At 36.1% G+C, this 19,569-nt stretch overlaps 1 protein-coding gene and 1 long non-coding RNA gene across 2 annotated transcripts; both read right to left on the bottom strand.

Moving 5' to 3' along the window:
- Positions 1–2,813: 2,813 nt before the first annotated feature.
- On the bottom strand, positions 2,814–5,196 carry LOC139717898 (uncharacterized). Its single transcript, XM_071629388.1, has 2 exons — positions 5,103–5,196; positions 2,814–4,175 (listed from the first exon to the last, which is right to left on the bottom strand). Exons 1-2 carry the CDS (start codon positions 5,184–5,186, stop codon positions 3,363–3,365), a joined length of 897 nt encoding a protein of 298 aa, XP_071485489.1. The 5' UTR covers positions 5,187–5,196; the 3' UTR covers positions 2,814–3,362.
- A 2,146-nt stretch (positions 5,197–7,342) lies between these two features.
- Positions 7,343–17,333, bottom strand: LOC139717890 (uncharacterized). Its single transcript, XR_011710010.1, has 5 exons — positions 17,254–17,333; positions 16,639–16,951; positions 12,212–12,439; positions 9,910–9,987; positions 7,343–7,595 (listed from the first exon to the last, which is right to left on the bottom strand). It is a non-coding gene; the product is annotated as an uncharacterized lncRNA (long non-coding RNA).
- Between the last annotated feature and the right edge of the window lie 2,236 nt (positions 17,334–19,569).

The raw sequence follows: 19,569 nt of genomic DNA, 5'->3' as shown, positions 1-19,569 counted from the left end.
ATTGTCACTTTCATCATCCTCAGAGTATTCAAAGCATGTACTCCAGTACTGCAGTATAAAATAGAAATGGGTAAGAGATCCCCTCGTAAGTTCTAGTTCACCTTTTGCACAAACATAAACACACACACAAACACACACACTCACACACACACACACATGTATATGAGTATATGAATATAAGAACGACCCAAGTCCATGGAAGATCATTTCGAGTAAACTAAAAAAAAACTTCACATCCTTTTTATTTGTCCAATAATATTCTATTTAACTGTGATGGGAAGGCAACATTTTATATACAAATTAGAACATATATTATTATGACAATTAACATTTACATTAATTGTGGAGAGGCCATTTTGTGTGGTGGACTTGGGTCGTTCTTTGATTCATATGGAGCTGGGTCGTTCTTTGATTCATATACATGATATTCTGCTATAGAGATGGGAGAAGGATGAGAGAGGGCGCTGTTATGAATATGAATGTAAGAATGACCCAAGTCCTTCATTCTTACATTAATATAAGATTTAACTCATTCACTTCAGGCACTTCCGGGGGTAATTAGGATTTATCATTTATACACAAGATGAGTCCATGCATAAGCTACAATTTTCCATGTCAAACTGAATTTGGCCAAAAATTGGACTTGGGTCGTTCTTATATTCATATACTCATATATATATATATATATATATATATATATATATATATATACATATTTTTATATATTTATATATATATACATATATATATACATACATACATATATATATATATATATATATATATATATACATATATATTATATGTGACCCTGCATCACAAAACCAACAAAAAGTCGCCAGGTATGGATTTTTAGTTGAGGACAGATTCTTAAAGAGCAGACTCTAACCTTAAAAATGATGTATAACTCAATTCAAATGAACTCCCCTAACCTGACTAAATACAAGAAAGAAAGCACACAATCTGGAAAAGTGTGAACTGAGAAAAGGCTCCGAAGTACAGGGTCTATTCGAGCGCTTAATCTTTACCAAGCCGTGCTAGCTGTGCAATGAAAGGGACAAAACACATGATGTAAACCACTGGAGCAACAAAAACGAAGGGATTATCAGATTAAGCTGAAACTGAGCATGTTCTTTTAACACATTCTGTCCACGATTAATGGCAGCTTTCAAGGCACTAGATGTATCCTTCCAAAAGTTATTAGACTTGAAAGTGAAGAGTGTGTAAAGAATTTCAAGAAATGAATAGGGGACTCTATAAAGACATAAATTATGATCATTCTATTCTTGCCCAAAAACGGGTTGTAGAAAAACTGCTGAAAACACACTTCACAATCATGTTATGATCCCAAACTAAAGAATAATGTAGAAGAAGCCTAGAAGGATAGCTCTTTCATAAAATATGAAAAACTCATGATTGATTCGGTTGATCTATTTCACCATTTTTTAGTCCTTACGTAAAATCAAGGGGTGCGACTCTTTGTTCGTTTTGTGATGCACGGTCACATATAATATATAGCCGGAACTATATTATAGTTCCGGCTTTGGGAAACATTGTGTAAATGTCAGCAGGAAAGCATGCTGTTGAATGAGATATAATATGCATGTAGTTGAAAACATCAATCAAACACAAGTGGTTTCCTCCATAAAGTGATTACGAACATAATGTCTCCCTAACGCTGGATCTATAGTTATGAATATTATATAACTATAGATCCAGCTCTCATAGACATGTCAGCGCTCAATTACACATTGAAAGTGAGAATGTACACGTGCATGCATTACGTATTTGTATATTCCCACGTTTTATTCTTTAATATTTTATAATCATTCACAACATTTAAATACAATTTGGTCTTTTTCATGAGAGAGCTGTGGTCTAATCAAGCATCATTATGTATGATTACTGTGACAATACCTGCAACTGTTTTCATTTATGTTAGAAAAGAGAAAATGCAATAATCTACTGTATCTTGCATCTTAATAATTCATTCAATATTGTTTATAAAATAAACCTATCAGTAAATTAAAGCTTACCAATACATTCATTGCATTGTTGGATTTCCTTTAGTATACTGCATTCTTCAAAAAAATTTAAGAAAAGAACAGAACTCGAAAATCGGATAAAGGAAATTGAAATTGAAAGTTAAGTGTAAACAGGGGTGACGTGATCGCCTGCATGTAGAACAATGCATAATCATTTGAAAGTTCTTACGTCTAGAAAATAAGACCGATTGTTTTCACCGGTGGAGAAAATAGAATAATTTCAAAAAGCTGTCGTCTTCAAAAAACGCTCTAGTTTCAGCGCTAACCTTTGTTACATACAGTAACAAAAAAGCATAAGTATTTAAAGCGTGTGTTTGTGCAATACCTCTTGTGCTTACCACGGTAGTCACAGAAAGACACATGGAATATGATGATGAAAATAGACAGGTCGCAAGCTCCTTGTTATATCTAGTTCCCTTGTATCACTTCATTACACATGTACATTTTATGGGGAAATCGGTGCCTGACATCTACACTGTATCTGTATAATGAGGTATTAAACCCATCGATGACATAGAATCCATTTGGTTTGGGGCCAAGTATGTCATAATGTCACAGTTTCTCGGGGAAAAAAGACAAGGTACATTATACTATTGTCATGATTGTGTATAGAAACATTTGAAAACTCACATGGCAGATATGAAGTAATATTGACCACATTGCCTTGAATAGCATACTATAATATTTTTTATCAGAATTGTCTTTTTTATTTATATATTTGATTGAAAATATAAAGAAATAATTCTTAGTACACATATCGTTCTCATTCATAATAACATAACATTGGTGGGTGCATGTTTGAAGTGAAGCAATCTTACGACTGTTACTATCTTGTTTGCCGCTGTCCCCTTTTGAACCTTTCTTTCGGGTTCATCACTCATTTTTACATGATGATTCAAGAAGAAAAAGTTCGCAATTGTGTCGTTGCATACTTATTGCTTATTGCATAATACAATAATAATAATAATAATAATAATAATAATGATAACAATAATAATAATGATAATAATAATGATAATAATAATAATAATAATAATAATAATAGTTGCGTTTATTTGGCGCTTTACACTGGTGTTTCTAAGCGCGTGTGGATAACCACATCTTCAGGGCGTTCCCACTATGACGAACACTGACGAATGCCCATGAATGTTATAGCAATTCCACACAATGACAATTATCACAATGTCATGGGCAACATCGTACAAAGTACAACAACGACACAACTAGTCTACGGCATATTTAGTTGTCAGGCGAATCAAGGAAGTAGTGAACTTTGCTATGTGATCGTTAATGTAGGTCAACATTAAACACGTGATTTTACACTTCTCGGATACCAGGAATACTCTCATACAGTGTTGAATTGACAAGGCTATTGCGATTCTGTACGTATGCTCCAGGGACAATTTCGCTTTCGTACAATGATGCTTTCTTTGGGGGCATTTTACTTCTGTCAACGAATTGATCATGGGTGATATCACCGGTACTTGCTTCTAGAACGAGATACCCATGTTCATCTACCTCGTGCTTCTCGCTTTGCTCGTTTGAGTAAATTGACGCGGAATATGAGGGATCGTTCAGGTCCAATGCCACAGGGCTACATTTTTCATTTCTATCCAAATTCCAGTACTCTGGTTGATATTGACATTCTGGGTTACGTACAGATCGGTGGAAATTAAAGTCAATTTCTTGGTAATCTGGCAATTGAATGTCCCCGAACCTTCCAGGGTAATCGACAGCTCCTGACTGAAATGATAATGGTGTGCTGGTTGCATCACCAAGTTGTGCACCACTGCCAATCCCATACGTCTCCAAAATGTCACTTGGTTGAGGGTTTTGTCTAGTATTTTTGTACCTATCTACATTTGAAAGCATGTAACCGTCTACATCGATGTCTTCTTTATCTGCCCCCGTATCTCTTGATTGAACAAACGTGGCACTTCCCTTCTTTGTCTTCTTCATCCTTCCTGACATGTCCATATACAGCTTCTTCTTTCCATTAGCAGGTGTGTTTTCACATGTGCTAGCGTCCTGGCCATCTTGGCTCGTGGCAACAGGTTGAGAACGCAAACCAGGCCCTGCTGAAGTTGGAGTATGTTGACCTGTGCTCATTGTTACCTCAGGACTTCGGTCCTGCAAACATAGCAAGAGGACAGCCATATACAGTTTTAAAATATTGATTAATGAAATGAACACCTAAATATGAGGGTAAATGGACTGTCGGGAAGAATCTAAAGTATTTATCTCATTGCTGATATCAGCACGGCCTTCACCGTGTGGGAAACTTGAAAACAATGTTATGATTATACTTGTTTTACAGAAAATGTGGTTATGCCACCCCTGTGCATCCATCTGATTTGCCACAAAGTTGTGTTATAATGCTGTGTGCTGGAAGGAATAAAAGCACATGATAATCATAGTAAAGGTTACCCGGAGGAAAAGTCTTTGCCATCTATCATATATTCAAAAGGAGAGGAGATCAAGCCTAAAGAAACACACATAATACGAGGGCATACTTTCTTGTCCCTTGCCCTAGTATCAGAAAAAAGATTGTCCCAATAAAGATATACACGATAATAAATATTTATATATTTTCTTTCGATTTCGATCTTCGAAATAATCTGTACTGTACCCATTGGTATATTAACACAGTAAACTATGTGAAATAGTCTTGTTAAATGTGACGACGGAAATGCCCTAAAAGCACAAACAGGAAAGTTCGACTAAATTCCTTGTAGGTTCTGAGGTACTTGTGAATGGTACATGTTATTGTGACAGCCATAGAGCAGTAGCTGCCTATTGCTAAAAAGATTAGATTTACAATTAATTTGCTCTCTGCTTTATTTATCCCATGTCATATGAAGAAATGATAAAATTATCTTTACGCAGCGTCGATTTTTTAATATATAATAATGAGACACAGACAGCTCGGTTCCAAACATGCCACCATGATTTTAAAGCATCTACTTTGCTTCCTCAGTTGGAAACAACTTCATCCGTGCTGGTAGATAAAGTTACAAAAAGGATCAGTTGAAAAGTTCATTGGAAAGTACTACTTACATTCGCACCCCCAGCACGTCTCTTGACAAACTTTCCAATGGTAGCAAGACCAATTAGTGCGAGAAGAAGAAATCCCACAACCATTGCGACTGTAATCACTGTTTCTCGCATTGTCAGTTGCTTCCAGCTGGATTCATTTATATCTGCAAAATGAATGAGATATTCTCCAAATCTCTTCAAATTTGACGAGAACGGCCTTAAGTAAGTTACAAACATGATATGAGACGTATTCATCTCAGCACTGATATATGTGTTTATAAAAAAAAAACAATGCACTGAAGTGACGGACACAGATTCTTCCGAATCACTAGTAAATATTAGTAAAATTTTCACAATCACACAATCACCATATTACATTTACTTCACAAAACTTACTCAAGCTTTAAATTGTTAAGGATATGCAACTCACGTGAGGATGATATGAAAGTTGTCTCCTGTGTTGTGGTACATTTTTCAGTGGACTGTATCTCACCTGTTCAAAGAGAAGGCAGCAGATAGAAAGGAAAAAACCAGGGTCACAGTTGTGTATATTTTGAACGCTCTCGACATTTTGGAAGTTATGTACCTGCATGCTGATCAAGAAATGAAGGTATACCACGCTAACAACAAAGTCCTACGCGATGTTCTAAAACGTACAAGATTACTGTTTTCGAATATTAGCTGAACCATAAGTATACAGGAGGATGCTGTTCTTATATTTTGCCACCATCATTACAACTATAACCTTACGGACATCCACAAAGAAACAGCCATGCGTGCATGGTTTCCGAGCTCGTAGGTACATGCAATCGTATTACAGCGCAGTAGACCCTACTTATGCTGCTAAAATGATGTATGTTTATGACGGGGTCATGATATACCGATTTCATCATTTTCCCATTCATTGTCTGTAAATAAGTGCACACAAACGGGACATTGTACATATCATTACAAGGAAATAATTCATGTCATAAAAATTGGATTCGTAGACCATAATCTACATCACCACTGTATACACATTTATGTTTCGACGATTTCAACCTATAGGCCTAACGGCTGATAAATGTCAGTCAATTGTCAGTAGGGTTAATCATCACTTAAGTGATATGACCATTAAACCGGTGAAAAAAGGGAAAAGAAGTCCTGAAAGCTAAGTTGTCGAGATATAACAAATAGGCGTGCGATGCGGGTTGAGAGAGTGTAAATTTTTTTCCCCATCGATAAATTATGTTATATATGCCCATACACCTTGCATAAATCGCGAGTTTAATTCAACATATAATATTTTAACGAATTCATGGCAAAGTTCACTAATTCCATAGCAAAAACAAAGTTTGTCATTCATTTAATTCGTAATTTTTCACAAATGATCATCACATGTTGCTACGTGTATGTTTACAACAAACCGCTTGATGCATTTTCGACTGCCTGGCAAGAGGGGATTGAAGCGTTCCAAATGGGGAAGTAAGTCGACCATCCAGGTTGTCCCATACACTGGAGTGTCGGGCTGCCAGTGACGTTGAGACTTTTGCCACAGGTAAGAGATATCTCAGACCCAAAGATCGTGATGTTGGAGTCCCAATGACCATTAGGCACGTGACCGGGATGAGTACAAAACCCGACGGACACTGTGAAAGAAGCCAGGAGTATAAGTATCTTTCATGAGCCACATGCACAACATTTTACAATCCATTTACTCTTTCGCCTACTGGTATGCTTGTGTGATGATAGAATATAAAGGATAGTACACACACGTAAGTTGGGATTGGAATTGGATGTATTCTCCTATTATCCTTCGTTTCAAGCTGAATACAAGCATCCCGTCACCATGGTGGATGGTTTTGACTACTATTGCAATCATTACTACAGAATCACAAAACTTCTGGAGTCTTGAAGAAAAAATAAGTCATGCTTTATTTGCCCAAAAATACATTACCAGTTCGTTTCTTCATTATTTTCTCCATGGAGCCAACACGAGAAATCTCAACATGTTTATATATATATATATATATATATATATATATATATATATATATATATAATTGTGTACACACACATATATATATATACATATATATATATATATATATATATATATATATCATACATAGACACACACTACGATGATTAGACACATCAACAATGATAAGAGAAAAATCAAAATATCATAGTAAACATGGATTGTATGCTCTTCTTTTGCTAACGTTTACCTCCTTTCAAGGAAGGTCTACTTCTCGTACTCACGGTTGAATGAATAATGCCGGTCAGAGCCAAGATCTTCCATGAGTGGACATGTCCAATTGGGAGAAAAACTTCCGGCAGAAACGACATTTATATAATCTTCTGACGTGAAACATATACATTTCCTTTGATGTATAACAGCAACACCATTGATTTCGCGTTGTGTCCGACAAGTTGATATGCACTCTTCGTCTGAATGAGCGCCAAATCCAAAACTAGATACCGCCTGAATGGCTTGTTGGTTACCACTGTAGCATCCGAGAAATCCAGGTTCTATGCAGTTACAAAATATGAAGATTGGAACCTGCTAGTGTGTTTCATACATCACACTATAAGTAATATTTTTCAAGCAGGTGATAATGACCACAAATAAATAAAACAGAATGGTAAAACATACCGTCAATGGATATAACAATTTTTAAACAATTATAGAAACCTTAAGGCATTAGTAGAAAATCATACCTTCTCGCAGTATGCAATTCATTACATGTGTGAAAAATGGATCAATTTACAAAAGGTTTGGCGATATACATTTTACGTCGCCTAAGTTATATGAAAATTTTCTTCGAAATGTTTTATGACCTAGTTAAGTTTCAATATAAATGCAATTTATCTTGTTGTTAAGGGATATATACCGTCATGTTTGTTTCTTTTTCATAACTTTAAAACTGAATTCAGTTTTATTTTGGGCAACATCATTTGTAATGCAAGATTATATTTATGTATATGATGTATATGTATATATATATATATATATATATATATATATATATCATGGCTCGACACTAACTTTTTTGTGATCGGGCCACCAAAATCCTAAATTTCATATTTTTGGTGGCCCGAGAAAAAAATTTGGTGTCCCGAAAAAACCCAATAAAAAACATTACAAATTCTTTTTTTTAATGAGTCAAATATTTAAGATTTATGATAGTAGGAATTAGAAGTTGGACATATCTACTCATAAATAAACTTCAACAAACTTGCAACACTCACTCTCAGGCATTCAATCAGTCCTTTTCGTCCATCCGTTGAACAAATTTAACTGCTAATTTCCGGCGCAAAAAGTTACGAATTTATTCACATACTTTTCAAAAAATTTTGGTGGCCCGAGGCGGGCCACCAAATTTGCCCTTTTTTGAAATTTGGTGGCCCGACTTTCATCTTTGGTGGCCCCGGGCCGCCGGGCCACCGTTAGTGTCGAGCCCTGTATATATATATATATATATATATATATATATATATATATATATATATATTTATATTATATATATGACCGTGCATCACAAAACAAACAAAAAGTCGCACCCCTTGATTTTACGTGAGGACTTAAGAAAGGTGAAATGGGTGAACAGAGTCAATTTTGAGTTTTCCATATTTTCTGAAAGAGCTATTCTTCTTCTACATTATTCTTTACTTTGGGATCATGAATTGAATGGGAAAGTGGGTTTCCAGCAATTTTTCTACAACCCCTTTTTTGATAGGGTATTATAATCAGGTTTTTCTTGGAGGCCCCTTCCATTTCTTGAAAATCCTTTGAACCCTTTTCACTTTCAACTCTAATCACTTTTGAAAGGATAATGCTACTGCTCTGAAAGTTGACATTTATCATGGTCAGAATGTGATAATAGACCATCTTTAATTTCAACTTAATCTAATAATCCCTTAATTGTTGGTGCTACAGTGGTTAACATCATGTTTTTGTCCTATTCATCGCACAGGTAGCACGGCTTAGTAAAGATTACGCACTTGAATAGACCCTGAGCCTCTTTTCTCAGTTCGCACTTTCCAGAGTGTGTGCTTTCTTTCCAGTATTTGTATAGGTTAGGAGAATCCATTTGAATTGAGTTATACATCATTTTAAAGCTTAGAGTCTGCTCTTTCAGAATCTCCCCTTCACTAAAAATCCATGTCTGGCGACTTTTTGTTTGTTATGTGGTGCAGGGTCACACATATATATAGATGTATATATATATATATATATATATATATATAGAGAGAGAGAGAGAGAGAGAGAGAGAGAGATTATAACCACGTGTTGTAATTAGAGTAGACTCTTAAAGAAAAGGCTCTAAGCTTTAGATACCATAATGCAATACTAATGGACTTTCGATACTCAATTAAATAATGGAAAGAAAGTACACACTCTAGAAAAGTGTGTGCTGAAAAAAAAAGGCTTAAAAGTTTAGGGTCTACTCAAGTGTGTAATTTCACCCAACTGTGCTCTCTGCAATGAATTGAACAGAGAACAGGGTATAAAACTCTGTGACAACCACAACGAAGAGATTATTAAACAAAAGAGACAATTTGCACATTTCTTAGTTTATCCTATTCATGACCGATCACTTCCAAAGCAAGATCACCATCCTCCAAAAGTTCTTAAATTTGGAAGTGAAAATGTGTTTGCAATCAAACCGAAAAAAAGTGTTTAAAAAAAAAATTATAAGTCCTCACCGAAAATCAGGTTGTGCGACTTTTTGTTGGTTTTGTGATGCACGGACACGCACGCACACATACACACACATGCATAGACATATACATAATTATATATCATACACTAACATATAAAGGGATTCCGCACATGCCTTACCTCGGCACGTGATCCTAACAGATCTGTTTGAAGAGCACTCGGTGGTTGTCACTGAGCATTCATCTAAACGAACAGAACCTATGAATTCGATGACAAAAAAGGGGGGAAAATATGTTTAGCTATGCGAGCCGTAGCCGTAGCGCTCGCAGCAAGAAATTCTAATAATAATTTTATGATCTTCTTTATTCAGTGTTGTCACTGCGCTACCAGAGGGTCGTCCTGTCATTATTATTCACCTATAGCCACCAAGCGTTGCCAGGTTCCCATTCATACACCTCGGTCGAGAGGGACATGTTATTTAAGTAATGTATTGTATATTTTCGCAGAAAGCATATAAACGAACCACGTATTCCGATATGGACAGTAAACGAATGAATTCTCGCTATCGCCAATGACGTAAAAAGTACCCGGATGTTGATTTAAGCGTCATTTACGGTGCATTATGGGATAGTCCGGTAGCAAAGTCACTTCCGTTCGTACGCGCGTGATACGTGACTAATGCTATTTACACACACAACCGACTGTATTCTACGTGTACTTCCGGTTTTCTCGACTTGAATTACAGCTTTAATATGATTTGAAATTTCTCCATTCTTAAGAAATTGCTGTTAATACGACTATTGGTTGTTGCTGCGAAGCTGCCATGTGTTGTTCGCACGACAATAAATGAAAAAAATCTGCAGAAATAGGACCCTTACTGGCATGCGAGACGTGACGTGGCCGCGTGGGTGAAGTTTGCGGGTGACTCCACAGCGCAGTACGTGCACGCGCGACTTACTAGTAGTGGTAGTATTATAGTAGCACTAGGTAGTAGGCCTAGTGCCTACGTACATTGTACGTACTTACTTGGAAGAAATTGCTTCGGAGACAGGATAAGTTCGAGATCACTGTTCGTTCCCGATTGTGTTCGTGACATTTCGACAGAGAACAAATAAAAGAAAAGATGGGCATATTCCATGACGATATACTGTATATCCAGGTGGGTGAATATTTTCCAGCATATTTTCAGCATATTTTCAGCACAGGACTATATCATCAAACAGGCTACTCAGTTAACGAGAGCCTCGCAACCATATTCCTACCAGGTACCATATTCGAGAACTGAATCGCATCGCCATTCGTTCTTCCCAAGAACTGTAAGGAACTGGAATTCCCTGTCGTCAGAAATTGTTTCAGCGCCATCTGTGGGATCATTTCCAAACCGTCTAACGGTTGATCACAGTGGCTAGTATTTTCGTCAAATTTTCTATGTGCTTGTAAATATCTGTAAATAAATTGTATTATAATGTAAATAGCACCAGTCTGCAAGAATCTTCAGTCTATTGAAGGAGGCAGACTTAATCAGACCAAAAGAAGAAGGAGAAGACTGATCTGTGATGTGCTCATCGATCGCATGATCAAGCAGTACGCCGTACCGGTATGTGTTATGTAATTAGCTTATGCGCTGCGTGCAGTGGTGCATGTTGACCGAAAGATCGGTCTGTATCTGTCCGTCGGGGAATGTTCCGCGGAGACTGCGTCTGGCTTTACCGATCCCCTCCGTCTACGGAGGACAGCGTTAATGGCAAAATATAAAAGAGTCCTCCGGACAGACGGATCTTTCTGTCTATCTGTCTATGGTGAATGCTAATGCAAGGCCGGCCGCCGGCGGGGACTACAGTGTACGAGTATGACAGGCCTGGCCACTCTCTGGCTCGTAGCTCGGGCGGTACAGCGGCCTATTGGCCTACTGTACTAGTATCAGTGGTCGGCGCTGCGCTATAGGTAAGGTACACGTACGCGCACGTTAGCGTTGTGCAAATTATGCCCCGCGCCGGAAGTGCCCTTGCTACCAAGTGCACTAAATCTTGACGAAAAAGCCACATCCGGGTACTTTTTACGTCATTGGCGATAGCGAGAATTGAATTGACGTTGAATGTCATGAATGTCATAATGGATTAAAAAAAAAAACATCACAAAGGACATATGCACTTCATGTGCTTCGAACTCGTGACATCCGATCGAAAGTCAAGAGTCTTATCCACTATGCCACAATGCCCCCATCCAAAATGGACAAATGACTCTGTTACAGAAACAACCGAATAACATAGAAATTAGAAGAGAAACAAGTTAATGGTCGTGAAATGTGAATAGGTCCACACAAAACATATTTTGACCGTCAAATTTCCACCCTTTCCTGTGATGTTTGATCACTTCAGTTCAAAGAGAGAAAGCGTCGTTAGACTACATTTGTGTGCATTATTTGAAATACGATATTTTGCTATCATACAGTTTAGATCGAAATGCACAATTTAGTAGTTACCGTCGGGGCATGATAGGGCTGCCAGTTTCGTCATCGCAGCTGAAGTATTATGCGCACTGGGCAAAATCTGAGCAGAGAACTCCTTTGCCGCTGGGAAGCCGAGCTCTTCACAGACTAGCTTCGCAGTTGCGTTGTTAAATCCATCAAGGCAGACATAATCGTCTGATGCAATGACTAGTAGGCCGTCCAGGTGAGAGGGTCCGTCAACCAGCTTCACCGACGATATCCCTTGACAATTAATGAAGAGTGGTTCTATGCTTTGCATATGTTCATTCCAGTACTCAAATCAGTAATGCTACCATTCTTACTTAATGAACATAGTTTTGTGCTTTTTTACAGGTAAAACGGGTTGTGATGATTATGCCAGTTGGCTACAAAGAGTCATTTAAGAAAAGTAAAAAAAACATCTCCCTATCTTGCGAAATGTTTAATAATGAATGTGTTTCTTCTGTTTTGTCCCGTCCTGTCGTATATTATATTCGTCACAAGTGTTTGTAAATAAGTAATTCATAGGTTATATGAGTGGTTCACAATCTACAAGCTTTGCTTTTTAGTGGACCTCTCTATTCTTTCTTCCTTTTTTTCAACTGAAGCATGACTTTGTATTATTTTTTTTTTGTCAGTATGCGCTCCTATGTTTATTGATACCATTACAAATGTACTTTGTTTATGATGTCAAACCTGATCTATCTTGTGTTATGTTTTTGTTGAAAAGGAAAAAAGAAGAAAAATGAAAATAAATGAATTGAATTGAAATTTTATTGAATAATACACTCAGCAAAAAAGAACGCAAACAGTTTTTGAAGGTCATATTCTTCAAAGAAGAGTTGGATGGAAATCAATGTATTATATACTATTAGAAAGGTAATATAACTGGCTATAACCGATTGAGTCAAGATAAATGGAAACGTTATGCATGAGAGAACACATTCGTTTTTGTCCTCAAATGTACAAAAGTAAAAATTGCAAAAAAAATGACATGTTGTTTTCCATTTGCGAATGCCTTTCAAGTTGCCAATGATAAAAAACCGGTTAACTCAATGAGAGAAATGACTGAAATAATAAAAGTAATTTTTTGTTCCTTTATCTCTTCATAACGTCAAACAAAATTAGAGTGTGAAACAAAAAAAAAGGAAATAATGAGAATTTTTGTCGATTCAAACGTCAAATGAAAAAGGGAGTAAGGCCACAAAGATGGTTACATGAACAGAATATCTTTATTTGATTCTTTTATTCAGTAATTTGAGCATTCATGAGACAAATTCACGAACTCAAAACACAAACAGTTTTTGAAGGTCATATTTTTCAAAGAAGAGTTGGATGGAAATCAATGTATTATATACCATTAGAAACGTCATATAATTGGCTATAACCTATTGGGTTAAGATAAATGGAAACGTTATGCATGAGAGAACACATTCGTTTTTGTCCTCAAAGGTACAAAAGTAAAAATTGCAAAAAATGACATGTTGTTTTCCATTTGCGAATGCCTTTCATGTTGCCAATAATAAAAAACCGGTTAACTCAATGAGAGAAATGACTGAAATAATAAAAGTAATTTTTTGTTCCTTTATCTCTTCATAACCTCAAACAAAATTAGAGTGTGAAACAAAAAAAAAGGGAAATAATGAGAATTTTTGTCGATTCAAACCTCAAATGAAAAAGGGAGTAAGGCCCCAAACATGGTTACATGAACAGAATATCTTTATTTGATTCTTTTATTCAGTAATTTGAGCATTCATGAGACAAATTCACGAACTCAAAATTAATTGAATTTGGATTTGACAGAAGATTCATCATTTACTCCGTAATTGTTTACATTTATTGACCTTTTGGGCTTCAAGGAAAATTATAGAGTTTATGGAATTTTTTTTCCAACCAAATTCATCTGTTTTTACTGTGTTAAATATGTTTTTGTTCTTGTAATAACATGGAGGAATACTTACGCATGAATGACAACTTGTACCTTTTTTGCAATTTTCACTTTTGTGCCTTCGAAGAAAAAACAAAAGGTGTTCACTCATTGGTAAGTTTCCATTTATTGACCCAACAAACTGATAACAGGTTCATATGGTATATACACTGTAGTACATGAACTTTTAGCCAAATATCTATGAGAAATAAAAACTTGAAAAAGTGTGTACTCTTTCTTTTTTTGCTGATTGTATTTATATCAATTCTTCCCGAGAACCGTCCATTCCAAACTGTCCTTGGATATAATCATGATTTAGCTACGTCAGTGAAGCCTTTCGTGTTTGATATCAGGCTAATCGGGTAGTGAATGAACACAATAGATTTGCTTTATCACATGAAGAGTTTTACACATTAAATGCCCATCTTTTTTTCGTGCAAGAATACTTACACAGCGAAAGTTCTTCAACATTCAACTCGTCATTTGGTAGATTTAATGTCTACGTTATCTACCCCCAAAGGTGCAATAAAAAGTTCTTTCATTGGATGCGTTTTATCAGTAATCTCAATCTATACATTCTTTAACTCCACAAGACGATTGATATTGAATTGTGAACACATTGAAATATACATCGTCCGACGTCATGGATATAGGCTGTTATCTTTCATGAATATAGATTGCTGGCTACCGTACATGGCAAAACAATTATACTTTTTGGTGTCTGTAGTTTTCGTTGAAGTAGCTACAGTGATATACAATGTTCACAATATACGATGCACATATTATTATAAAGTCTGTAGCTTTTTGTTATCATTGTTGTTGTTGTTGTTGTTGTTACTGCTCTTTAATCAGATTGCATCATTTAAATCACAATTGGATTGAGTTCATGTAGCCAACAAGGGAGAACAAACAGAAGCACCACAGCAGGGACACCCTTGCAACCCTTCCTAGTACTGAGGATATAGGCGACCTGTATTCTTAGGGGCTACGAATCGGACGATTCTCGACATTTCAGCACATACCTCAGGACAACGTACCAATCTATTCATTCATGAATTCTACTCTCTTGAAAGGGCACTGCAGAGAATTTACATAGTTCCACATGAGGTAGTACACAAATAGATAGTGTCACATACAGATTTGTGAAATTTATTATCTTTAGGCAAAATAATCCAATACTCTAATTCTATTACAATATCAATTTGCTTAATTGAATATAAGGGTAATTCTAGTGCAGTTAAGAGTTTGTCTCAAAAGATGGAGTAAAACTTTTGAGCACAATAGTGAAAATTTATTCAAGTCAGATGAAAATAAGGAAGTTATGACATTTTGAAGATTTGCTAATTGTTCAGGACACAGTTCTCAAACAGTCAGTATGAATATGCAAATAGTAAATTAATGATGTCATCCCGTCACAACTTTCCTAATGTTTATATATAACAATTTCAAATTTCCAGTATTTTTATTCATTAAACGCAATTACCCTTGAGTTTCGAATCCCGATATATATAACTAATCATTATTCTGAAGTTATTCAACCAGGAATAACACCAAACTTTATACCTGAATAACAGAAACATCAAATTTCCGTCATATTGTACGCTAGAATTTGTTATTGTGAGGTGATGACATCATCAAGTCACTCATTTGCATATTCATATAAACTGTACGAGAACTGTTCTGCAGATAAAGAATATTAGCGAAACTTTACAATTTCATAAATTCCCTGATTTCTAAAAGATTTTGATGACGTTTTTACTGTTGCACTCGTAAGATTTAACGATATTTTAAGATAACTGGACTGCAAATCCTCTTAAACAAGTTCAACTGTGTTTAATGCATGTATGCTTTCTTCATTTGTTCTGCTCCCTTTAGCGCCCTATATACAATGCATTTTTCAGTGACTGTGCTATGTCAGCATTCTTGTTAATTATGATGAATTATACTGTTCGAAAACATTTTTATTCTTCATCCCATTTACTACATCTTTTGAAACTCTGTACCCAGTATAACCAATTCACGGTTGTTCAAATGCAAACGTCAAAACATCATCTGGAGGTCTCCTTTCTCTGAATACGGAAAGGAAAAATTCGATTATCGTCCTAAGATGTATTGTTAGGACAAGTGGCACAAAGTGCAATCATTTTCTTTGTGTCTGTATTTTCGGACTGTTTCTATGAAATAGAGACTTGCGATTGCACATCTTTAATAAGTTAAAAGTTAGAAGTTATGCGTTAAGAGACAAAATATAATTAAAATGTTCCCCAAACAAGGAAAATATATTTTACCGCTGTTGTTTTTTACCATTAAATCCAGTGAAAATGAAAGTCCGTCACAATTACGTTTACTCGTAGGCCTACCCTTCTAATACTGAAGTTAACACATTTTACTTACCGTCAGTGATACAATGTGAAAAAGATGAAAAACAAGAATATGACTGGTGGAGGTAATCATCAGTGGCATGCACGTGAATGTTTGTATTGACATTCCTACAAGCGTCACCATAAGTACTCACCGTCGTAACAAGTCACGTTGATCTTGAATTTTACTGGGTAAGTATATATACCATATCCGTAGCTTCACTCGATGGGCAAGAGATAAAGTGGAGGATGACTGAGTTTGGCTCAGAATTAGAGAAAGAGAAGTTGTGTTTGATAGTTCATCCATAATGTGAAATCCTACCACTCTGTTATTTATTGACTCGAGGGTGGAGAGAATTCGCCTTCCAGGGGGTGCCTGAAGAACCCAACTTTTCCCGTTTCCAACGCAAAATCTGTCACACCATATCTCGCGTTCCAATGGCTCTCCCGAACAGCTTAGAGGATACTCTGCACGGAGATGAAAACAAGATGACAAGAACACTGAAATTACATGATATCCTGTTTGTAAAAAGGTCAGAAAATAATAAGACTTATCTCATGAAATCCAGCACCTCCTTTCACCTAAACACATTTAAGAAGACATAAAGAAATACCTTTGGTCTTGTTTCTTCCATTTCTTTCATCTGCTTAGAATTTATGACACAAAAATAATTGTAGATGTATCACGTCTCACTGAGGCTTGCAATTCTAGTACTTTTATAAAGAAAAAAAACATTCGAAAAGAAATCTATAACAACGCAGGTACCTACCTGTTGTTTGCAAGTCTACCACTGAAGAAGTTACTAAAGGATTGCAAAGGATGAAACAAGCAAACCACCATGAAAAAGAGCGCATTCTTCTATTCATTACGATAGACAAAACAACACAAAATCGAGATACAGGTCCCTGCTATACGCAGAAAACCAGTGATATAGACCAGACTGTCCAATTTGCTTCCAATGAAGGCATAAACGCTATGTATGATGTTCTATATTATTATTCCCTTCATCTGCTGTTAAATGAAGAATTGCGCAATTTCCACTGCTGGTGATCTTGTGCCTGTTGTTGACATTTGAGAAAAGGAATCATATTGCTCGTGATGAGACTGCAAAGCTACTCAGGCCACTCCCTGACCTTACGTAGCAACGTTGATATTAATGTTTCCCCAATTTCCCATTAAGGCTTTGAGGAAGTGGTGAGTTTGAAAATGCAGTAACTACTTGAAAGTGTCAATCAGATTTTATTTATTGTATGTGGTTGTCACAAAAGAAACGCCGTCTCTCAACAGATGTGACCAGTTTAGTTTCTTTTGCTTAAGTATTTTTTTTCTAGTTAAGAGCGATAATGACCTATGCCTTTTAATGATGTGCAGGGGTAACAGATATGCACTCTTTATTGCGTGTGACTCAAATCATTATGCCATATATTAGTTTCAAACAGCAAATGTACAACGGTATGATTAGTGCAGTAGAGCCGCTTGGGGGTTTAGAGCTTAAATACTAAGATCTTGTTCGGACTTTCCTCTAAGGTATCATGCAAACAACATTTTCACCCCTCTAGGTTGTGTAATTCTAGGCTTTTAGCAAGTTTGATTGAGGTAATTGTAGCTATTAAAACAATATTTTATTCCATTTTAAATGCAGAAAGCAGTACCATCTGTTTGAGCATAAAACGAATCTTAAAAACCACTCAACAGGATCCTCTGATTCCACAAACAAAAGCCCATGAATTAATCTGAGATTTCTGTCATAAAAACGTCTCAATATCAATATGTTTTAAAGTCGAAGACGATTTATAACGATTTATTTACACTGATAAAATAGGTATGGGTCAAGTTTCTGGATAATCCCGGTAGACAGTTCGTTAGGGTCATGTTAACTATTTTTCAAAATTTAATACGATTCAGTAAGGGAACAGCAGCTTTAATAGACCTAGGCATAGGCCCCTACTCACTAGTAGGGCCACAATGACACTGCATGGTCCCCAAAGGAGTTAGGGTAAATATAAAAAAGCACATACGCATTCAAACATACATGTTACACACAAAAAAACTTGCACCAGAATTTCACTCTCTCGTGTACCATGAAAATTACCTACTTTCATTGATAACTTCGATATAACTTACAGACATTTTTGTTACTTTGTCTAATTACTATCATTCGTATTCGAAGAAGAGACACAAGGCATATTAAAGAAAGTATGGTCGTGATGTTAGTTGTAAAACTCCATCATAGACGTGAAAGATATCCACTGATCAAAACAAGGTAAAAACGACAACAGCATAATTTTTTAACCATTTTTTGTTGTACGGGTCGACATGTAAAAAAAAAAGACAAGGAGTTTTCCAAGAACTTACATATGATCTCGAATCCAGAAATCTAGCATCTAAAACTGGCATTGAACAAGCCTTAAAAGAAGACAAATAAGATCGTAGTCGGATTTCGCAATGCCGTATGGCGTCACCACTGTAATATCACCCATTGTGATTGCTTGTATCATGGAACTACTACACATGGACGGTCTTAGCTTGGTTATTAATTCATACACCTTTTTTTCTGTCAAAAGTGTTGCAATAACATTTTAATAGGCTTTCTGCTTCCATCTCACAATATACCATCGACATCCATTCTGGATGAGATTAAGACGGCGCTTTGAGAAATCTAAAAATAGCTGCACATGAGATAACAAACCCTCTCAAATCAAGAAAATACATGTGCAGTCAGGCAGTTGTAGTTTGAATTGAGAAATCATCGCTCAAGCAATTTAATTTGCAAAATGCAAGTACTGTCCAAGAGAAAGCAATTTTTGGCAGGTTGATTGTGATTTGCAATCTAATTTTACACATTTTTCACACATTAGTTCAGAGTGAACATGGACAGTAACGGTAGACGGCATGTATATCTTAATGTAGCATAACGCTACGTTACATGTCTACAAGTCTCCGCTTAAGGAATTACCAAATTATGGCTCAAAATTTATCATTTTTAGGGTTGTTGCTCTTCATCCGTGATCTTTGTTCAAAGGTAGTTGAGTCTGAAAAAGTTTCTCAGCCAAATATAGCCCAAAATGAAGGAAACGGTTCTTTA

The sequence above is a fragment of the Diadema antillarum genome, unplaced genomic scaffold (assembly GCF_040938485.1).
Source record: "Diadema antillarum isolate AM-2024a unplaced genomic scaffold, OU_Dant_1.0 scf00000008, whole genome shotgun sequence".
Lineage (NCBI taxonomy): Eukaryota > Metazoa > Echinodermata > Echinoidea > Diadematoida > Diadematidae > Diadema > Diadema antillarum.
This window is presented reverse-complemented; position numbering and strand designations above follow the sequence as displayed.

Coding starts and splice junctions, on each gene's coding strand:
- LOC139717898 (XM_071629388.1), bottom strand. CDS start 5,186: ATGGTTGTGGGATTTCTTCTTCTCGCACTAATTGGTCTTGCTACCATT. Junction 4,176..5,102: donor GACGTGCTGGGGGTGCGAAT/GTAAGTAGTACT, acceptor CTATGTTTGCAG/GACCGAAGTCCTGAGGTAAC.